Source organism: Hyperolius riggenbachi, chromosome 3 (genome assembly GCF_040937935.1).
Source record: "Hyperolius riggenbachi isolate aHypRig1 chromosome 3, aHypRig1.pri, whole genome shotgun sequence".
Classification (NCBI taxonomy): domain Eukaryota; kingdom Metazoa; phylum Chordata; class Amphibia; order Anura; family Hyperoliidae; genus Hyperolius; species Hyperolius riggenbachi.
The window spans coordinates 196,064,214-196,086,288 of record NC_090648.1 but is presented as its reverse complement, the minus strand read 5'-3'; the positions used below and the strand labels follow the sequence as shown (position 1 = coordinate 196,086,288).

The following is a 22,075-nucleotide window of genomic DNA, read 5'->3' as shown; positions in this document are numbered from 1 at the left end:
AGCTGCCCTGACCGTGCTTTGCAGACCAGGCATCTGTGATCAGATGGACCTTCGACCCAGCGGAAGACAAACCAAGTCGAAAGCATTTGCCAAGAATGTTTTACGGGAGGGCAGGTTTTTTGCCTTTTTTTTTCAATTGTTTGAAACTGTAGATGGTTGTATTTTTAAATTGTTTGAAAATGTAGATGGTTGTATTTTTAAATTGTTTTAAAATGTAGATGGTTGTATTTTTAAATTGTTTGAAAATGTAGATGGTTGTATTTTTAAATTGTTTAAAACTGTATCCATTCAAGTGCAAGTTATGCACTGACTGCCAAGTATAATGTGCAGTCACAGATGCAGTGAAAGGTATGCAGTGACTGCAAACAGCCGTTTGTGTAGTGACGGGCGTGCTGGACTGGTGCGCACCATGACGAGAGTGCAGGTGATGGTGGCTTTTCAGCCCATATGGTCGCCCGGCAGATGTAGCTGAGTGACAGAACAGTGACTGTCCAGCTGATCAAATTTGGTCTGACCACAATGAAACAACGACCTTATTATCTTTGGTGTGCCACCCCCACCCGAGACACTCATATAGCCGGCGGTCATTGCTTCATTGTGATACACAAGCCCCTTCGCCGCGGCAAGGTAATGATCACAAAGGGGGATGGGCACATGTACATGCCTTTTGTTTTTTTTGTTGCAGCCGCCTGCAGTTCAGCCAGAAAAATTAGGCAGGCATGTGCACGCCCCAGAAAATTAGTATAGCGGCCGCTGCTAGCAGCGGCCTTAAAAATTCTGGAATCCGCCTAGAGTCCTGGACCCTGGTGGTGGTGGCGGAGAAGGCAGTCAAGCGGCCTGCAGGCAGAGATGCTGTGTGTGGGGACTGACTTAGTCTTCGGTCGTGCAATAGCCCTCAGGGATCCATGCCTCGTTCATTTTGATAAAGGTCAGGTACTGAACACTGTCATGACTTAGGCGACTTCTCTTCTCAGTGACAATGCCTCCAGCTGCACTGAAGGTCCTTTCTGACAGGACGCTTGCGGCAGGGCAAGAGAGAAGTTGTATGGCAAATTGGGACAGCTCTGGCCACAGGCCAATCATGCGCAACCAGTAGAGCAAGGGTTCATCGTCGCTGCTCGCAGTCGCAGTGTGTACATCCACACTGAAGGCCAGGTAGTCGGCTACCTGCTGGTCCAGAGGTTGGTGGAGGGTGGATCCCGAAGGGCTACTGCGAGGCGTTGGACTAAAGAATGTCCGCATGTCCGACATCACCCTGAGATCGCTGGAGTGTCCTGTCCTTGCCTGCGTGGACTGGTGAGGAGGAGGAGGAATACTGCCAGTGGTACCTTTATTGCGTTGTACTGTCACATCACCCTTAAATGCATTGTAAAGCATCATTGACAGCTTGTTCTGCAAGTGCTGCATCCTTTCCGCCCTGTGTTGAGTTGCTAACAGGTCTGCCACTTTGTGCCTGTACCGAGGGTCAAGTAGCGTGGCCACCCAGTACAGGTCATTCGCCTTGAGTTTTTTGATACGGGGGTCCCTCAACAGGCTGGACAACATGAAAGAGGCCATCTGCACAAAGTCGGATCCAGACGTACTCTCCATCTCCTCTTGCTCTTCCACAGTGACGTCACGCAACTCCTCTTCCTCCCCCCAGCCACGAACAATACCACGGGAACGTGGAGCAGCAGAAGCCCCCTGTGACGGCTGCTGCGGTTGTTCTTCTGCCGCCTCTTCTTCCTCCACAGAAACACCTTCCTCATAATCATCCGAGTCTGACTCCTCTCCTTCTCCACACGACTCCTCTTCTTCCTCCTCCTCCCCCCTCTGTGGTGCCGCAGGTGTTGAGGAAACCTGTGGTTCGGCTGAAAATTGGTCCCACGACTCCTCCTGCCGTAGCTGTTCCTGTTCCCGCTCCTGCACAGCTTCATCCACCACTCTACGCACGGCACGCTCCAGGAAGTAAGCATAGGGGATCAAGTCGCTGATGGTGCCTTCAGCGCGACTCACCAGGTTGGTCACCTCCTCAAACGGCCGCATGGTCCTGCATGCATTTCGCATCAGTGTCCAGCTGTTGGGCCACAACATCCCCATCTTCCCAGATTGTGTCCTTCTACTGTAGTTGTACAGGTACTGGGTGACGGCTTTCTCCTGGTCTAGCAGGCGAGAGAACATGAGCAGGGTGGAATTCCAGCAAGTCGGGCTATCGCATATCAAGCGTCTCACCGGCAAGTTGTTTTTCCGCTGAATGTCCGCAAAGCGTGCCATGGCCTTATAAGACCGCCTGAAATGCCCACACAACTTCCTGGTCTGCTTCAGGACGTCCTCTAAACCTGGGTACTTTGAGTCAAATCTTTGCACGACCAGATTCAGCACATGTGCCATGCAGGGTACATGTGTCAGCTTTCCCAAATTCAAAGCGGAAAGGAGATTGCTGCCGTTGTCACACACCACGTTGCCGGGTCCAGCTGGTGCGGGGTCAGCCATTGCTCCACCTGTTTGTTAAGAGCAGCCAGGAGAGCTGCTCCAATGTGACTCTCCGCTTTGAGGCAAGACATGTCTAAAATTGCGTGACACCGTCATACCTGGCATGCAGCGTAAGCTCTGGGGAGATGGGGCTGTGTAGCTGGAGAGGAAGAGGAGATGGCAGCACCGCTAGAGTTCAACTGACACTCAGCTAAGGAGGAGGAGGTTGACAGCGAAGAGGCTGTAGCTGGAGGAGAAGGAGAGGAGGTGGCAGGAGGCCTGCCTGCAAGCCGTGGAGGTGTGACAAGTCGGTCTGCTGAACAGCCACGTACTCCCTGCTTGCTGCCATCGGTCATCAGGTTTACCCAATGGGCTGTGTACGTAATGTAGCGGCCCTGCCCGTGCTTGGCAGACCAGGCATCCGTGGTCAGGTGGACCCTTGACCCAACGCTCTTCGCAATAGATGACACCACTTGCCTCTGAACTGCACAGTACAGTTTGGGTATGGCCTTTCGTGAAAAATAAGTGCGGCCTGGTATCTTCCACTGCGGTGTCCCAATGGCCACAAATTTACGGAAAGCCTCTGACTCCACCAGCTTGTATGGTAATAGCTGGCGAGCTAATAGTTCCGCAACACCAGCTGTCAGACGCCGGGCAAAAGGGGGTCTGGCCGAAATTGGCTTCTTCCGCTCAAAGACTTCCTTCACGGACACCTGGCTACCGCTGTGGGCAGAGGAGCAGGAACCGCTCAAGGGCAGAGGCGGTGTGAAGGAGGGTGGCTGTGAAGGTTCAAGGGAGAAAGCGGATGAAGACGATGCACCTGAAGGAGGAAGAGGAGAAGGAGGATGGCTTGTCTTTTGAGGGGTGCTGCTTTTCCTCAGGTGTTCTTCCCATAGCTGTTTGTGCCTTCTCTCCAGGTGCCTTCGTAAGGCACTTGTCCCTACGTGAGAGTTGGCCTTTCCACGGCTCAATTTTTGCTGGCAGAGATAACAGATGGCTTTGCTCCGATCTGAGACACACACGTTAAAAAATTTTCAAACCGCTGAGCCCCCCTGGGGTGATGGCGCTACGGTGGCATCAGCAGCTGACGTTGAAGGGCATGTTCGCTGGCTGGCCATAGCTGGCGATACATGGCGCCAGACACTGCCTCCAGCTGTTTCTGAGGACGAGCTCCCTCTGCTTCTATCATGGAGTCGTCTCCTCCTACTCCTCTCTGGCTCCCTCTCTGAACTTATCCCCCTGGTCATCTCCTCTATTGGGAACATACGTGGCATCCGTATAATCGTCATCATAATCCTCCTGCCCAGCTTCGCTTTCCTTAGACAACTCCACAACTGCACCAACTTCAGGTGGTTCATCATGCCCCTCCTCACACATTACGTCCATACTATCGCCACCTAACTCAGACGTATGAGATGGTGTACCTGCGCCTTCTTCTTGTTGTTGCAGTAGTGGCTGTGAATCAGTGATTTAACCACCACCACCACCAAATAACTCCTGCGAAGTGTCAAATGCAGCGGATGTGGTGCTTGTACTAGCGCTGGTAGCACTGGCTGCGAGAGATGAGGTCTTCTGTGTTAAATACTCAAGCACGTCCTCACAATTTTGGGAAGTGATGGCACGAGCCTTCTTCTGAGCACTGTACTTTGGTCCAGGTCCGCACGAAATCACAGCAACACCACCTCGCACAGACCTGCCAGTGCCAGGTGGCCTTCCTCTGGGTCTTCCTCTACCTCTTCCTCTACCTGGTTTGTCCATTTTGTCCATCTCGGGGGGAAGCTAGGTATATGCAGTGAGGTGAGTTCACTCAACAGAAAAGGTAGATATGCAGTGAGGTAAGTTCACTCAACACAAAAGGTAGTTATGTGCAGCAAGGTGGGTTAACTCAACACAAACGTAGGTGTATGCAGTGATGAGGTGGGTTAACTAAACACAACAGGTACTAGTAGTAGGTAAATGCAGTACTGGGTAGGTAGTACAATGTGCAGCTCCCTGTCACACACACAGGTAGTCACTGAATGTGCTGCTGCTGCTGGGCTGCTGGCAGTGGGACACACACATTATGAATTAGCAATGCTGTCTAAGCAACACAAGTGTCTCACACACACAGGTAGTCACTGAATGTGCTGCTGCTGCTGGCAGTGGGACACACAGTATGAATTAGCAATGCTGTCTAAAAAACACAAGTGTCAGTTTCAAACACAGAAAAAAAAAATTTATCACATGAGCAGGATGAGCTCTAAAAAGAGCTTTTCTGGGGCGCTATTATAGCAATAAGATTCAGCTAAGCAAGCTAAGAAGGCAAGAGCCTGACTAATCTGTCCCTAGGAGAACAAGTCTGCAGCAGCTGTCCCTATTCTGTCTGTAGCAGGCACACGAGTGAGGCTAATGGCCGCCGGAGCCTGCCTTATATAAGGGGGGGTGGGGCTCCAGGGCTTAGTATAGCCGGATTGGCTACAATGCGCCTGCTGACTGTGATGCAGAGGATCAAAGTTGACCCTCATAGAGCATTATGGGGCGAATCGAACTTCCAGGAAAGTTCGCCGGCGAAGGCGAACCACCCGATGTTCGCCTGGAACCGTTCGCCGGCGAACCGTTCGGCCCATCTCTAATCAGAAAATGCAGGAAGAACCTTATAGGTCACGGTCACATGCTAAGGACGACTGAGGAACAAAATAGCTGTAAGAACATTTCTGGTATTTCAGTTTGTATGTGAATAAAAAGTAATAAAGACAAACATACCTGCTCCCTGCATCTGGTTATCCTTTCCAACAGTAGATCTGAATTGTTCTTTTCTTCATCGAGTTCCAATTCTAGCTGAGATATCTTGTCCTGAGGGAGAGTGGAAACAAAGCAGTTCTGTATGTGAGTATTAGCGCATGTATTCAAAGAAGAATTAACTGAATCGTTAACAAAATTTGTTGATAACGTGGTGAGTGATTTGATCATCTATATTGTCATTTGCTATGTCACATTATACAACTTCAGCCTTCAAAGTAAGGGAGGAGGGGGCTGCTTGACCTGCAGGTGAGGCCATGGGAACAATTGTGAGTTTGTGCCTTTATATTATTTTTAAGCCTGGAATAAAATGGTTGGATGAAAGATTGACAGAAACAACCAAAACCAGTTTCTTTTTTCTATGTTCTACATTTAATAGAGAGTAAGTAACTGCAGTCTATTAACTGTCAGGCATAATTAAGGACTTTGTATGCGTGTTAACAAGTAGCATTCAGACACATACTTTTCTATACATATAATTTGAAACCCAGTTCTTCTGTAAAGGATGTATGCTTTTATTGTATGGATATGTTTTGACAAAAACATGTCTAAAATTAATCAGACTGGGACTACAGATAAATGAAATGCTCATTTTCAAATTTAAAAGAAAATGTAGTTATAATTGTATGCAACTTGAAGTGTGGTCAATCAAACACAGTTGCTGCCAGTTTTGATTGCCCCGCTTTTAAATTGCAAACAAATGTGCAATTCACTTATCTCTACATGTGACTTGCCATATTTAGATTTACAGGTCTCTGCTTTGCTTTTTGCTTTTAAGGGAAAAAAATCTACATTAATGCTACAGTAGAAAATAGGAAAGCAGTGCATTAAAAACAGACAAAATGTCATAGTGGAAATCACTGCATGGACTCAGGAACACCTAAAGCACAGCTCCCCAACCTCTCAGGGCCCACCAACAGTACATGCTTTGCAGGAAACCACAAACATGCACAGGTGAGGTAATTAGTGTCTCAGCAGAGCTGATTAACTACCTGTGTGGATTGCCACAAAACATGCACTGTTGGTGGTACTTGAGGACAGGGTTGGGGAACAATGACCTAAAGTGTACCTATCACGAGGTACCGCTATCAGCCCCAATAAAGTTTGCAACTCAGCTCAGTTGAGAACTATTGTGCATGTGTGGCAGGCGCAGAATGTTTTTGAAGGTGTGTGCTGCTGGGGCCATGCAAGCGCAGTAGTCCACAACTACTGGGGCTGATAGCGACAGAACGGAAGGGACTGGACAGACACCAAGGAGGCTGAAGGACTACAGTGGGCTGGAAGAAGGCCTAGGTAAATATAAATCCTCTTGCTTCCTTTTATGGGCATAAGCACCCCTATTCCTGAATTCCCAAATGTGGGCAGATTGTTGTTTTACGAAGAGGTGACAAAGAATTATGTTGATGGCAAAATTCAAAATGAGCACACATTCAGAAACAAAAAGTATTTTCCTGACTCAATTGTTTTCAATAATGAAGCTGTAACTTAAAATATTATGGGAAATGATTATCTATATACACAGCAGAAAGCTGCTATTGCTCTTAAAACTACTGCTGCTGCCACCGACCCTACCCCTTTCCTTGCCCACACCACACACACACTGCTAATCCACTTGGGAGCCTGCTATTATACTTACAGCAGCTGCAAAGTTGTATACAGAACATCTGATAGGTACTCTGCAAGTCACATGGTCAGCCAGAAAGAGACAATTACTGTTCCAAGTCAGTTCTCTCCTCAGCACTTTGTAGTGTGAGCAGAGAATAGACTGCTGGCAACATTTCTAATGTACGGGTAGACTAGTGACAGTGATAATATGTACTCAATATCTATTGCAATCAGAGGTCTGTGCAAATGGAGAATACTTCTATCACCAAGCAGAGTAAATGGTTAGAAATCCTTATTGAACTTCACATCCAGGCCAGGACAATGATGTTAACCACTTCGTATTCAGTCGTTTTCACTTTATGCATCCGAGCAATGTTCACCTCCCATTCATAAGCCTATAACTTTATCATTACTTATCACAATGAACTGATCTATATCTTGTTTTTTCCGTCACCAATTAGGCTTTCTTTGGGGGTTACATTTTGCTAAGAGCCACTTTACTGTAAATGCATTTTAACAGGAAGAATAAGAAAAAAACTGAAAAAATTCAATTTCTCAGTTTTCGGCCATTTTAGTTTTAAAATAATACATGCCTCCATAATTAAAACCCACGTATTGTATTTGCCTATTTGTCCTGGTTATTACACCATTTAAATTATGTCCCTATCACAATGTATGGGGACAATATTTTATTTTGAAATAAAAGTGCATTTTTTCCGTTTTGCATCCATCACTATTTACAAGCTTATAATTTAAAGAGAACCCGAGGTGGGTTTGAAGAATATTATCTGCATACAGAGGCTGGATCTGCCTATACAGCCCAGCCTCTGTTGCTATCCCAAACCCCTCTAAGGTAAACAGCTTGTCAGAGCTGGCTGTGTTTATCTCTATAGTGTCAGTCTGCTGCTCTCCCCGCCTCCTGCAGAACTCCAGTCCCCACCTGCATCCCCTCCCTCCCTGCTGATTGGAGGGAAGGGATGGGGGCAGGGACCGGAGCTATGCAGGAGGCGGGGGAGCAGCTGAGACTGACACTACAGATGTAAACACAGCCTCACAGCACGGCTGTGATTTATGAGGGATTGCAGAGTGCAGGGGGACCTTAGTGGGGTTTGGGATAGCAACAGAGGCTGGGCTGTATAGGCAGATCCAGCCTCTGTATGCAGATAACATTCTTTAAACACACCTCAGGTTCTCTTTAAGAAAAAAATAGAAATATTTCATCTTTACTCTGATATTTAAAAAGTTTATACCCTTAGGTAAATATTTACATGTTTTTTTTTATTGTAATTTTTTTTTGTTTTTTTTAATTAAACATTTTATGTGGGTATTTTTTGGAGGGTGGGATGTAAATTGTCATTTTTACATTTAGGTGTAGTTTTACTTTTTGGCCACAAGATGGCAGCCATGAGTTTGTTTAGTGTACATCACTCTAGGCGTAACATGTACGCTTAGAGGGATGCTAGAGCTAGAAAAAGCGAAGCTTCCGAGAGAAGCTGTCGCTTTTTCTGCGGGGGAGAGGAATCAGTGATCGGGCAATATAGCCAGATTCACTGATTGTCTGGCTAACGAACCGCAGGCCGGGAGCAAGCGTGCATACGCGCGATCGGCCGCGGGGGCGCGCGGGAGCGCACATGGCCTCCTGAACGTAACTTTTACGTCCAGGAAGGTTAATTGGTTAATGAATTAATAACATGAGTAGGTTGAGAGAACAACTAGGTAGAGCCACTAGCAGGAACTAGCAAGTAGGTAGTGGTATAGGTAATTTTTTTTTAAATACAGGCTTGCACCCAGAACATGCTTCATGGTTGAAACCACGTCTTCAGGTGACGTGCTAAATCGAAAAAAAGCCTGCTTGGCACTGAATGAACTTTAGTGAGGCAAATGTCACACATAGCATCATCTTTTACACCTCACCTGAAAAAAGTGTTGTTGTTTTTTACCATATAATGCATTACTGCAGATTTAAGGCTTTATTGAGACTTTATCTACATCACTACCTACCTACTGGTTGTGGATTCTTACTGGTGCCTCTGTCCAGCAATTCTCTCAGGATATTACACCACTTCATCTGATTTAAACCAACCCCCCCTTTGAAAATATTATTTTAATAATCAGTGGAGTCCAACTAGATCATAAAAAAATAAAGGGAACCTGAAATGAGAAGTACGTGGATAGTGCCATGGCTATTTATAATTAAAAAGTCAGGGAATTAGTGTAAAAACAAAAAGCCAAAAATAGCAGCTTGAATTTTCATCTCACTTTAGGTTTGTTTTGAAATTTTTGCAGTCAGAGGAAACTTAGATATAATTATAAGCATTTGTTTTTGAATTTTCAGTACGGTAAAGTGGGTATGACCAAGCATATTACCTCCATTGACTTAACCTGTCTACCACGATCATCCTTCAAATGGTTTCTTGCATCAAGTTCATACTGTAGGTCCTTTATTGTTTGCTGCAAAAGGTGATTCTTGGTCAAGGAATCATCATGGGCTCGCTGGTGGTCTAGCAAATTTTCTTCCAAGTGTCGTATCTATTGTGTTAAAACAACACAGCTTACAAATTCAGCACTACAAGACAAACATGCCTCTAAATAATGATGTATGATGCACTGTAGAGTTAATATTTATATCTTCCATGAAAATGCTAATTACCTCATCTTGCAGCTTCTTGATTGTCTGGTTGTATCTTTCCAGGTCTATTGACTTATCCTTTAGCTGTCTTTGCATTTCAGCACTCTCTTTTCGATGTTTCTCTTTATAATCATCAAACTGCTTCTGAAGGTCCACAGTGGATGACCGGGAGAATTCAACATGTTCTGTAATCTAGTGAAAAACAGCATCTTTTAATAAGTGGTTCATGGTTAGTGATTATCACTGCAGTAATTAGTAATCTACTGTTGGTCTTAACTACTAAAAAGAATCCATAATACAGTAGTAATAATAATAATAATAATAGTTTGAAGGTGCTGTAGAAGGGGGCAAGCCTGACGGGCAGTGGGAGAGTGTTCCACAGGATGAGGGTGACTCTAGTGAAGTCCTGTAGTCACGCATGCGATTGCGATATGCGTGATGTTATTAGGAGGAGGTTTTTGGGAGGAGAGGAGTTGGTGGCCAGGTGTGTATCCGATGACCAGGTCATTCTACTGGCTAAGATGCCTACTGCCAGAAGTCTAGTGTGAGTATAATGGAGATAAAAAGCTAGAATTAATGTTTCTTTAGTCGCTACCATTCCCATGAGTGGTAGTGACTAAATTATGGTAGAGGTGCTATTAAAACCAGAGATGCTCATCGTATAGACAGAACTATTGTTTGTACTGTTTTATGTTTCTATGACCATTAGCTATTTCCCCCTGCATGCGGTGTTTGCTGCTAACTGTGACTGCAGTTCAGTGTTCAACTTATTCAAATCCAATAAATATTAATGGACAAAATACTTTCCTTTTCTGAATGCAGCCACCTATAATGTCTAAATGATTTAAGATATGCTTCCCTGAAGCCATGGCAACATTTTATATAGGGTGTATAAAACAATTCATAATAATTCCTAATGTCTGTGCTTTTGTATCATGTATCATACAAAATTGTTTGGATTCTTGTAGTTAATGTTTCATTTACACACAACTCTGGTTATCACTATCAGTCACCAACTGAATTTAATTGTGTCGGACAACAGCTGTCTGCCCTAATTCTACAACAAATTCATGCAAATGGTTGTTTTATCCCCAATGGTTAAGTTACACTTTAAAGGTCCCCTGTTTAGCTATGTCACCTATGTGCTATGCAGACTGCCACCTTACCTCCTCCTAAAAATGTAGGGTTATAGTTGTAATGTTGATCCCCCTCTATGTTACTGTTAGTGACTTGGAACAAGTTGACAGATTTTCCTGTAATGTTCATAGTTGTTCCAGTGTATTGACTAGATCAGAGGTGCTACTTTCAAAATTATCGAGCCTGAGAGATCTACCAACATATCTCCCCCCCCCCCCCAACGCAGCATAATTGGGCAGCTGCAGAATTCCACCCCCCTCCCCCCAATCCTGATTTCTAAAGCAAGTCACAAGCATCAAGTGTGGATAGGATTGAAACTGTACTTGTATGTCCAATACTACAAATCAAATCAAGTACAGACAAAGGTTCAATGCACATGCTAGCTGGTATGCTGCATTTGGATTCCTTTGAACTGTTTACAATAAGTTATCAGAGATCCTTATCAGATAGGATCCATTAGTATCTCATCACACATCAAAGCAGTCCTACAAACACATTTGTGCAAACATCTCAGCGTGCTGCTGGCTGGTAAACTAATTACAATGTGATCAGCCAGCAGCTGCAGACCCATGTCAACCAGGGTGAGACTTTGGTGTGTGGATTCTTTCACCCTTCTCTGCAGGCAGCTCTCGGCTTCTTCAAAGGACCTGCCTAGTCTCCCTTCATCCCCTACTGGAGCCCCGTGCACACGCCGTCTCCAGCATTCAATCTTCCCCGCTGGTCTCCAGTATTCAATCTTCCCCGCTGATTCCTCTCGCTGTGCATCCTGGAGGGGTGGGGCCTCAGGCTCTCACTGGCTGTTCCTCTCCCTTCTCCTCCTCTGGCTGTCACGTGCTGCTCTGCATAGCAGCACAATTAGATAGTAGCTGGCGCTGCACTGGCAGCGTCCGGCGCACTATTTTAAATACTTGGCCGCGATCTACCCAGCAGCCCTTCGTGATCTACCGGTAGATCGCGATCGACGCATTGGGCACCCCTGGACTAGATGATCAATAGTTAAATCCAAAAGCTATAACTGAACAGGTGGGTTTTGAGAGAATGTTTGAAGACTTCCAGGCTCGGAGCATGACTGACTGGCATTCCAAAGGAGAGGTGATGCTCGTAAGAAGTCCTGGATGCGGGAATGAGATTGTCTCTCGGGAGGAGTGAAGGTTTCGGGTGGGATGCTATCTGAAGATTAGTGAGGAAATGTAAGAAGGTTGCAACTTATGAAAAGCTTTGTATGATAGGATGAGGAGTTTAAACTGAATCCTTTGGGTAATATGTAGCCAATGGAGAGATTGGCAGAGAGGGGCTGCATCAGATGAGCTGGAGGAAAGGTGGATGAGGTGGGCAGCAGACTTTAGTAGGGGCTGGAGAGGTGCCAGTCTTGTTTTTGGTAGAACACAGAGTAGGGTGTTACAGTAGTCAAGATATGATTACAGCATGTACAAGCATTTTAATAGCCTCCTGTGAAAGGAAAGGCCTGACTCTGGAAATGTTTTTGAGATGTAAGTAGCAGGAGGTAGTTAATGTGTTAATATGTGGTCCAAATGAGAGAGCAGAGTCCAGAGTTACCCACAGACAGCAAGTTTTAGGAGTTGAGGTTATTGGAGTATTCTCTACATTTGTGGCCATTATGGGCGAGGAAGCAGCTAGAGAAGGTAGAAAAATCACAATCTCCATTTTGTTCATGTTAAGTTTAAGGAAACGAGATGACATGAATGTAGAGACAGCAGATAGACAGTCAGGGATCAAGTTGGAAGTTCTTCCACAGCTCTCTTATGACAAGTTCACATAAGAAAATGCTGGAGAGGAAGTTGCTTCTGCTCAATGTAGCCTTGACAGGAAAAAGGGAAGTACTACTTTTAGGGAAGAATGCTATGTGTCTGATTTACTAATGTTTCCCTGGCTTGAGAATATTATAGAACATATGTGATCCTAAACAACTGGATTAGATTTACTAAAAGCTTTCCTATTAGGAGACAAATGTTTGCATTTCTCGCCTGGGTAATAGCAAAGCATTGCAAAGTTTAATAGAAGGTTGCAGATTTAGCATTTTGGTCTACTGCATCTGGGTGCATAAATAATCATCAAGAGCCCTTTAAAAAATAAATAAAAATAGAACAACAGGTTGCCCAGCAAGCGCATGGTAAACCAGAACGTCTAGGTGTTATGCTGGGAACACACGTTTCGTTATTCCACTCGATAGATGCGTTCGATTGATAAATTCCGTCGTGTCCGATATTCCTCTCAATCGTTTTACCGCTTGATTTCTCATAGAAGTGAATGGAAAAAAGATTAAAAAAACGAGCGAAAGATAAGGGGATCGAGCGGAAAAAACGTATAATATGTATCCAGCATAAGGGGCTAATGGTGGCCATACATGGTACAATTTTTTTTCATCCAATCTTACCAATTTTATGTAGTATTAGGGAACTACCTAAATTATCTTTTCAGTATATTCTCTTAATTTACCCTTATACTACATAGAAATGGTAAGATTGTATAAAAAAATTGTACCATGTATGGCCACCATAAAAAGGACCAAAAAATTAAATAAATCAAAGACAGACTGGAGTTATATAAACTAAAATGTATACACTTTGGGTACCAGCATATGGTTGCAATCAAATGCTATTCCACTAATCTTTTTCCACTCCTTTCTATGCTCTGATATGATGATATGACCCAGGAAAGATTTCCACGCAACATTGTTTAATCATGGCCATGCCTGATGCAAAGGTTCTCCACTTTGTGATAAAGTGAACCAGAGACGAAGAACCCTCATGTATTTTACCTTATATATGAGTGGGAACATTAGAGAAAACACCTACCCTGCTGTCTGTTTCATTCTTCCCTGCTCAGCCTGCTTGTTATCAACCCTGATAAAATCCCCGACTGAGCATTCAGTCTTGAATTGCTCAGGAATCATTATAGCTCAGTTATTATAGCAGAGCCAGAAGGGGGCAGGCTTGGGCTTGAAAAGACATCAGAGAAGACAGACTCAGCTATAATGATTCCTGAGCAAAGCCAGACTGAATGCTCAGTAAGGGATTTTATCAGGACTGATAACAAGCAAGCTAAGCAGTGAAGAATGAAACAGAAAGCAGGGTAGGTGTTTTCTCTAATGTTCCCACTGATATATGGTAAAATACATTAGGGTGCTTCGTCTCTGGTTCACTTTAAGCTGCTGAAAAGATAAGTACTTGCAAACAGCAAAACCCTTTCTAATGGTGAACATTCAATTTCAAACACACATAAATAAAACAGTGTACTCCCATTCCTGTACATGCAGCCATTTTGACATTGTATTGAATTCTGGCGGCTTTAAACAATTCTAACCAGTTTTGACCTTGATACAAGTCAAACATATTCAGAAACTGGCAGAAATGTGTTGTCCCAATAACAATGAAAACAGCTCATGGCTGAATAGAAAATGTCAAAACAGGCAGCCTCCCAGCACAAGAAACCTAGAAGTAATGATTAACCGCCCCAGGCTGAATGTATTTGCATTATTCCTAGGCACATTTCAAAGCAAATTCCAGTTAAAGGTCTGCAGCTCCCCAGTCCAGTGACCACAGGCCAGTTCACTCTGGTATTACATTGAGTGAGTAAAATTGGAAAAGTGTGCAATAGGCCATATATAAAACACATAAAACCTATTTAACTAAATGAATCATGATGTATTACCAAATAAATGAATAAAGTGTTCATAATGCCCTTATCAGAGTATCATAAGTAACAGTAATGTCAAAAAATTCAGTAAGTATTTTTACTATGACTTGGGGCACACTTGGTAAAGACACATCTCCTAAATATCAAGATAAAATAAATACTAAAATCTCATTGGTTCTGCAGGGGCGTGTCTTAGGAATGTAAGTAGAGACTGCCCAAACAGAGCTGAGGTTACAGGGATATGAACAGGGCTTTGCACTACACCAGTTTATCAGCACTGGAAAGGATGTTGAAAAGAACACGGACATAACAATGGGAGACTAGAAAACCTGCAAATCTTCCAGAAAGGCTCTGGTGTTTTTTCAATAAAATGACCAATTTTTTAACTGAACTAGGCCTCATTTCCCGAGGTAAGTTCCTCTTACATTTTAAACTATTTTCAAATACGTTATATTTTTAGGGCACCTCCTTCGCTCCCAAACTGACATATAAAAAACAGAGATATCCAAAGACTGAGAAAATAGGTAAATCTACCATAGGTGGGGCAGGTTTTTTTAGACAGCATTGATCCTTCTGACTAAAATCTGTGTGAAATTTCTTCACTGCAAAATGTTTTACTTATATTCCAATACCAGTATTAAAATATAGAAAAGTACGCAATTACTTGTGTCATACACTGGTTTCCAGAGATCTGTTTAGGAGTTTGAGCTACACTTTTGTAGACATGGAATAAGGGATGAGTTAGAAATGGGATTGCGGCATCAAACAAGTTAACAGCTATTGCAGATAATAGCATTAACAGAACAAATACACAATCTGGACTTGCAGCCATGAGAAAGTCACGTACTTTGTAACCCCGTGTAATGTGAAACACGCACAGCAAATCATTCCGTTTCTCCTCAGTAGAGAAAGTGCTCAGAGTGGTGACATCCAGTTTGAAGGTTACAGCCGTGTGGCCATGTTATTACGCAGTTAATGTTTTATAGGGGAAGTTGTCTGTAACCGCAAACAAACTACTATTTAACTGACCACATTATCTAAATGCTGTCATTACCCATCTCATTGCATACACCTGATGTTTATTTGAGTGTATTATTCACCCCAGCCCTCCAGAACAACAGCACACTGTAATTAGTTTACAAGTGAGGTAGGACAAGCAGTACAAGAAGCTTCTTTATCTCCTAATTCGAATTCAAAGCAACATTTGCCACACACTGCAGAATAAAAAGCGTTCTGCTCAATTCATTCTCAGTAATTTGGGAACGTCCCAAATTGTTAATGAATAACCAAAAGAAAACTCATCTTCATGAACAGTTCAAAAATAGACCATGGAACCAGCTGCTCAGCCTAATCACAATTAACTTACAGAAAGACTCTTTGAAGCTCTGCTCATAATTGCAAACCTTGAACTACAACAGAAAAAGTATAAAACCAATAAAATGGGGAAGTCCTTACAATTTACTAGAATTCACAATGTTTGTTCTTAGTAAATATTTTAGCCTCAATGCAAACCTTCAGCTCTTTGGCTACTCAGTGCAGTTACCTAAAATCAAGTTCTAAGCCAGATGAAGAGTCCACCTGGTAGTAAGCAAGAGACTGATTTTAATATGGGATAAAGAAAGGTCGACAAATATGCACTGACATTCACAAAGGTTGGGAGACTTGTCTCAGATGGCAAGAAAGCGAAAACGGCAATCTGTGCCCGCACGGCACAGGGAAAATGTGGGTGCCGCCATAGGTGTCCATGGAAATACCAGCCATAGACAGAAATTTGTGCATGGGAGTGTAGCCGAACTCTGCAGGAAAGGTGATGAGCATATTGAAACCAGTAATTCACTGTTTGGCTAAAATACAACCGAACTCCTGTGTAAATAGCAGTGGTTGAGTTCTGCTACAATGAAGCCGCAGGAACAGCGGTGAGCTGAGAACAGTAGTTCACCGAAATTTAGCTGCACTGTAGTCGAACTCCAGAGCTAAATAGTGGCAAGTGCAGAGTGGTTAATTTTAGGAGTAGGTAGGAGATGGAGTGTTAGGAGTAGGTGGGGGTGGTTAGTGTTGTAGATAGGGAAGGGTTCTTGTTAGACATAGGTGGGGGGGTCTTGTTAGACACAGACAGAGGAGAATTCATGTGAGAGTTATGGAGCAGAGCGGCATCATAGAATATCAGTAAAATTAACGATATTCTACTATAGTGGATAGAAAGATATCAGTAAAATTACAGATATTCTACTACCACTATTTTGCACCCATTTTTCCTTGCGCCTTTTTTTGTATAGACGCAAGAAAGCCATCTACCACATATGCCACCCTTTTTCAGACAAGTAATATCGTATTGTGGTGGCAACTGCATTACTCTGTTCCTTGCTAAGAGGAATTGTTTATTCTGTCACACCAAAGCCAACTGCTTTCCCACCCATTAGGATGATTTGTCGAAAAGCAACATTTTGTACAAGAATACTTTTGCCAGAAGCAGTAGTGTGTTTCAGTTTTAAACTGTGCCAAAGTCACCTGTCACCTCCCAACATAGGGAACCCCGAAATCATAGGAGAACCTGCAGATAGAGTGAAGCATACAACTGGTTTCATAGTGGCAAACTCTTATAAAGCCTCAGAGTAATTTGCTAAAGAAGAATGTTGCCCAGTTTTTCAAACATCTCAATTAAATGCAATAAAATTGAAACAAAAAAAAAGAAAAACGTAGAAAGCTTCTGAACAGCTTTCCCTTTCAGCATCCATGGTCAGCAATTCCCCAACTGCTATGAAATGTACTGACATTTTTGAACGCTACAGATCTGCTTTATGAGATTAACCATTAACACGATAAAGATTCTCAAGCTGTCACGACCCTGCAGTTAATATTTTTATGCACATTCCAAAGTTTCCAAATGCATGTCATTTAAAACGTTTAAGAAACTAAATACAAATGACTTTTTCTGATGTAAACATCAGACACCAAAATTATGAAAGCCAAATCACTTGTGCTTAAAGAGGAACTTATAAATCAATACATTGCATAGTGAGAAGTTAAAAAAGTTAAAAGGGAGACTAAGCACTGAACAAGAATAACATTTATAATATGTACCCTTTAAAAAATGAAATGTTTTCCTTCACCTCGGCCACCTCGCTGCCCTGACGATATCCCCCTAATGTTAAATGCCCCCCTGATGCCCAGGTCAAGTGATACATTACCTGTCCGCTGCCTCCGCTGGTTTCGGGTGCACTCCGTTCTCCATACACGGGCGCCCCATGTGGTTACCTAGTAAGGGAATACATGCGGCCATGTTACTAGGCAACTATGTGGCGAGCGTGTATGGAGAACGGAGTGCGCCCGTAGGCAGCAGAGGACAAGCGGAGGTCGTGACAGGTAAGGTATCACTTGCACTGGGCACCGGCGGGACATTTAACAATAGGGGGATAGCGTCGGGACAGCGAGGTTGCCGGATGAGGCGTCACAAGGCTGATTCCTGATCAATTTAACCATGAAATTGATTGGGAATTGGCCTGCGGTATATGAACAGCCAACAGATCTCTCTATAATCAGAAATGGTTAGAGAGAGATTTGTCTCTTTGGTCAAATCTGCCCATCATCGCTAGATGCATGGCCACCTTAAGGCTTTTTCCTGATGATTCTTCTATGTAGATCATTTTTGTTCAAGTATCTCTGCACATGTAATATTGTGCACCTCCAATCCTACAGCCAGACCTTATAGCCTCAGCCTTTCTTGCCACTAACAATCCGTTTTCTCTGAATGTCTTCCTGGTCTTCTAGAAGTTACTTTTGGCTTCCACAGTTTCACTTAAAGTCATTGGGAACTGCTTTATAAAAAAAGAAACCAGATACTTACCTAAGGAGAGAGAAGGCTTTGGGTCCTAATGAGCTTTCCCTCTCCTCTCCCGGTGCCCTTGGTGGCTCCGCCGTTAAAATCCCCCACAGCGGGGAACTTCGGAAGTCTTCGGGAGCCAAGTCCTCCTGAAGACAGGCGGCTCCATACTGCGCATGCGTGATTGCGCGATAGAGGGCGCTCACGTTTGCACAGTATGGAGTCGCCCGTCTTCGAGAGACTTTCCTTGGTCACCTTCGCCATCGGAAGGAGCAGTATTTGACCAATTTAGTCAAATACTGCTCCAGGGGACATCGCTGCACCGAGGGCACCGGGAGAGGAGAGGGAAGGCTCATTAGGACCCAGGGCCTTCCCTCTCCTTAGGTACGTATCTGGCTGGTTTCTTTTTTTATAAAGCGGTTCCCAATGACTTTAACTATATATCTTAGAGCTTTATGTGCCAATGTATTCATCAAGCTTTATAGATCAGCAGTAAATAAACAGGTTCTCTGATTGCTACACACCAAGTTTAGCCGGTCTATCCAAATGTAAGGCTATGTTCACAGTGGTCCGTTGACCGAGTGTGAACTGCAATGAGTACTGGACATAGACTTTAATACAAAGCCTGCATGCAGCTAGCTAGAATAACGCGTTCCGTTACGGTGAAGTATGGGCAGTGAGTAGACCTGCAGAATTATTCTGCAATGCAACTGATGCACTGTGAATGGGGTCTAATGCATCTATGGGTGACTTATTTGATCATAACTCAGAGCAAAATACAGATTTACAAACATACATATATATAAATACCTCTTTCTGCAGTTTGTCTATGGTTTTGTCCAGCTGCCAGCGCTCACTTTCCATTTCATTCTTCAAGTTTTTCAGCTGTTCCTTTTGATTAGATTCCTCTTTTAATCTATCAGTCAGCAGCTGATGCTCGTGACTGATCCTGCTGAGAGTTCTCTGAAATATACAAACATATTAAGATCAGTTATTGTAGGAAAGCAAGAACAGTATATCATACTGCAGTCACAGCTGGTGAGGACGGAATCCACTGAACGTTTGTGTTACATAAGCAAGAGGTTAAGGCAATCTTAACGAACATTTGATATTCTGGACTTTGAGAACAAAATTGCCTCAAATATGCCCAGAAAAGACAGATCAGGAAATTGTAATGCTTCACTCTTGTTTTTGTTTAATAAAATCTGTAATTCCTACTTATGAAAGTCTTACAGAACTTTTGAACCTTATGAATTACCTGTAATAAGTAATACATCCAAAGTCCTGTGGGGGGTGGAGCGCGACGTGATGACGTAGGGGACGCGCGCTCACGCATCTCCCGGTCCATGTACCTCTCCTGAGATTGAGCACGCTGGAGGAGAGAGTCGGCTATAGGAGCACATAGACGGGGTATGACGGGCCGTACTAAACGGAAGGGAGCAGACGGTGGAATCCCAGAAAAACAAAAGACGCCACAGCGCTCCGTAAAGGACCTACTTTTAAGGTCAGGACCCGAGAGCACATCGGGAGACATGGCGGAGAAAGCCGCATGTGCGGCGGCAGAGAAGGCTGCACATACAGCACACGCACACGCAGTCATGCCGGCCACCCCGCCCCAGGCTCCACGGAAGCCGGGAAATCTGGATGATATATGGAGACAATTAAAGAATATGCCAACAAAGCAAGATCTGGCAGACCAAACGGAGGAAATACTGCGGGCGACTAAAGCGGAAGTTGAAATACTCCGCATCAACATTCAGGAGGCAAATGAGAAGATTGGAGTAATGGAGGCCAAAGTGACGGAGATGCAGACTGAAATCCAGGACCTGGCTAAGGAGAAAGAGAGGCAATACGCCATTAATAATGCCTTGCGATATCAGCTGGAGGACACTCAGAATAGAGCAAGGCGGAGGAATATCAGAATAAGAGGCCTACCGGAGACGGTGAAGCCAGAGGAACTGATGCAGACGGTAACAACTCTATTTAATAAAATACTGAACAGGTCGCTGGATCAGCATATTAAGATGGAAAGATGTCACAGAGCCCTTAGAGCCATGCCGAAAACATCAGACCTGCCAAGAGATGTGATATGCTGTATGCATAATTTCCAGGAAAGGGAAGAAATAATGGGAGCAGCAAGGCGACAGGAAAAGATACGCCATGAAGACAGTGAAATTCAACTATATCAGGATTTAACGCCAAGTACACTGCAACAGAGGAGGGCATTGCGGCCTATCCTGCAAGCATTGAGATCGGAAGGAATTCCATACAAGTGGGGATTCCCGTTCAGCCTAGTGATCAGGAAGAATGCTCAGACTTTCGTTTTGAGATTCCCCTCAGATCTCCCAAGTCTATTTTTGTTCCTGGGAATCAACGCGATAGAGACTCCGGATTGGAATCCGATGGCAGACCTGGTGGGCAGTGGACAACAAAATCGCAAGTATCAACGAACGAATATCTGACTGTGGCCTTGTTCTCCATGAATGCTGGGGTTTTTTTTATCTGCTTTTTTCTCTTTTGTTTTTTGAATGCTCCTTACTAAAATTTACGGATTTCTCATGAAACTCTCATCCTTAATAAGAAGATGTGGGACACTCATGGGGGAGAGGGAGCCGGATAGAACCGAGAGGAGTGAGAGGGAAAGTTAATTCAAACATTGTGTTTTTCTTCTTCTTTTTTTTTTTTTTTTTTTTTTTCCTTCCCCTATATATTTTTGTGGAATGTGAATGTGAGTCATGACATTGGGAAGGGTTTTTTTTTTTTTTTTTTTTTTTTTTTTTTCTTTTGAATTTAAGATGAGTAAAGATGAATAGAAATTATAATACACATAAAATACTCACCAAAGGGGATAATGTATTTATTAATTTGGAATATAGCTGTATTGAATAGAGAGTGATATATTAAGGAATGGGCTGGGTTAATGGGGAGAAGATTACATAAATTTCGGACTCAATGTGATGATATATGTGATACACTGTGTTGGTTTATAGTAATTGATAATATAAACATATGTAATGAGTGGGAGGGGAAAGGGGAACTAAGGGGTGAGACAATGATATGAAAAATATAATAATCATATTGTATAGAGTATTAATGGTGACATGGAAGGAAGTAATGTGGTGAAGAAATGCATTTAGTTGAAGGGAGGGGGGAATGTATAATTAGCTATTTAGGTCTTGTAAGGAGCACTGGAGGGGTAAATGAGTAGGCGGAATGACCCCGATTGATGACAGACACTGAAGATGAGAGGATAAAGAGGGAGGTATTGAGTTAAGGGAAAATTAATTGATATAGAACAATAAATAAGGTGTCTGATGTCAGTCGGGTGAAGTCATAAGATGGGGATGGGTTAAATAGACACGGAGAGGGGATAGGAGTTAATACACACTGGGTTATTTATAGTAGTTTTGGAACTCACTTGCCCACCCTTTATGCTACTTATTCTGGCACTTTGCTTTGGCTTTTTTCTTAGATGTAAGATGAGCAAAGATTGGTAGAAGATTGATAGAAATACTTAGTACACATAAAATATTCACATTCTTCTGTGAATGGTGATAATGTATTTATTAAATTTGAAAGAGTGCTGTATTGAACAGAGTGTGATACATTAAAGAATTAGATGGGTTAATGGGAAGAAGAAGATATAAATTTGGGATATAAAGTGAGGATTATGTGACGCACTGAGTTGGTTTATAGTAATTGACAATAGACACATACTTAAAGAGTGGGAGGGGAAAAGGGAATCAAGGGGGGAGACAATGATATGAAAAATGTAATAATACAATCATATTGTATATAGTACTAACGGTGACACGGAAGGAATTATATGTGGTGAAGAAATGCACTGAACTGAAGTGAGCAGGGAATATATAATTAGCTACTTAGGTTTCTGTAAGGAACACTGGAGGGGTAAATGAGTAGGTGGAATGATCCCGATCGACGACAGACACTGACGATCAGAGATTAAAGAGGGAGGTATTGAGTTAAGGGAAAATTGA

General features: G+C 43.3%; 1 protein-coding gene and 1 long non-coding RNA gene across 4 annotated transcripts in view; one reads left to right on the top strand and one right to left on the bottom strand.

The window, feature by feature from the left end:
- CGNL1 (cingulin like 1) overlaps window positions 1-22,075 on the bottom strand; it is a 150,892-nt gene that overhangs the window by 28,609 nt on the left and 100,208 nt on the right. For all 3 annotated transcript variants that reach the window (XM_068275513.1, XM_068275515.1, XM_068275514.1), the window contains exons 11-14: window positions 18,888-19,040; window positions 9,485-9,655; window positions 9,202-9,363; window positions 5,194-5,283 (exon numbers count right to left, since the gene is read on the bottom strand). In XM_068275513.1, the coding sequence (XP_068131614.1) occupies window positions 5,194-5,283; window positions 9,202-9,363; window positions 9,485-9,655; window positions 18,888-19,040 (576 nt within the window). The remainder of the gene's footprint in view (window positions 1-5,193; window positions 5,284-9,201; window positions 9,364-9,484; window positions 9,656-18,887; window positions 19,041-22,075) is intronic.
- The window catches only part of LOC137563273 (uncharacterized), a 59,508-nt gene that overhangs the window by 12,497 nt on the left and 24,936 nt on the right, over window positions 1-22,075 (top strand). The window lies entirely within an intron of this gene.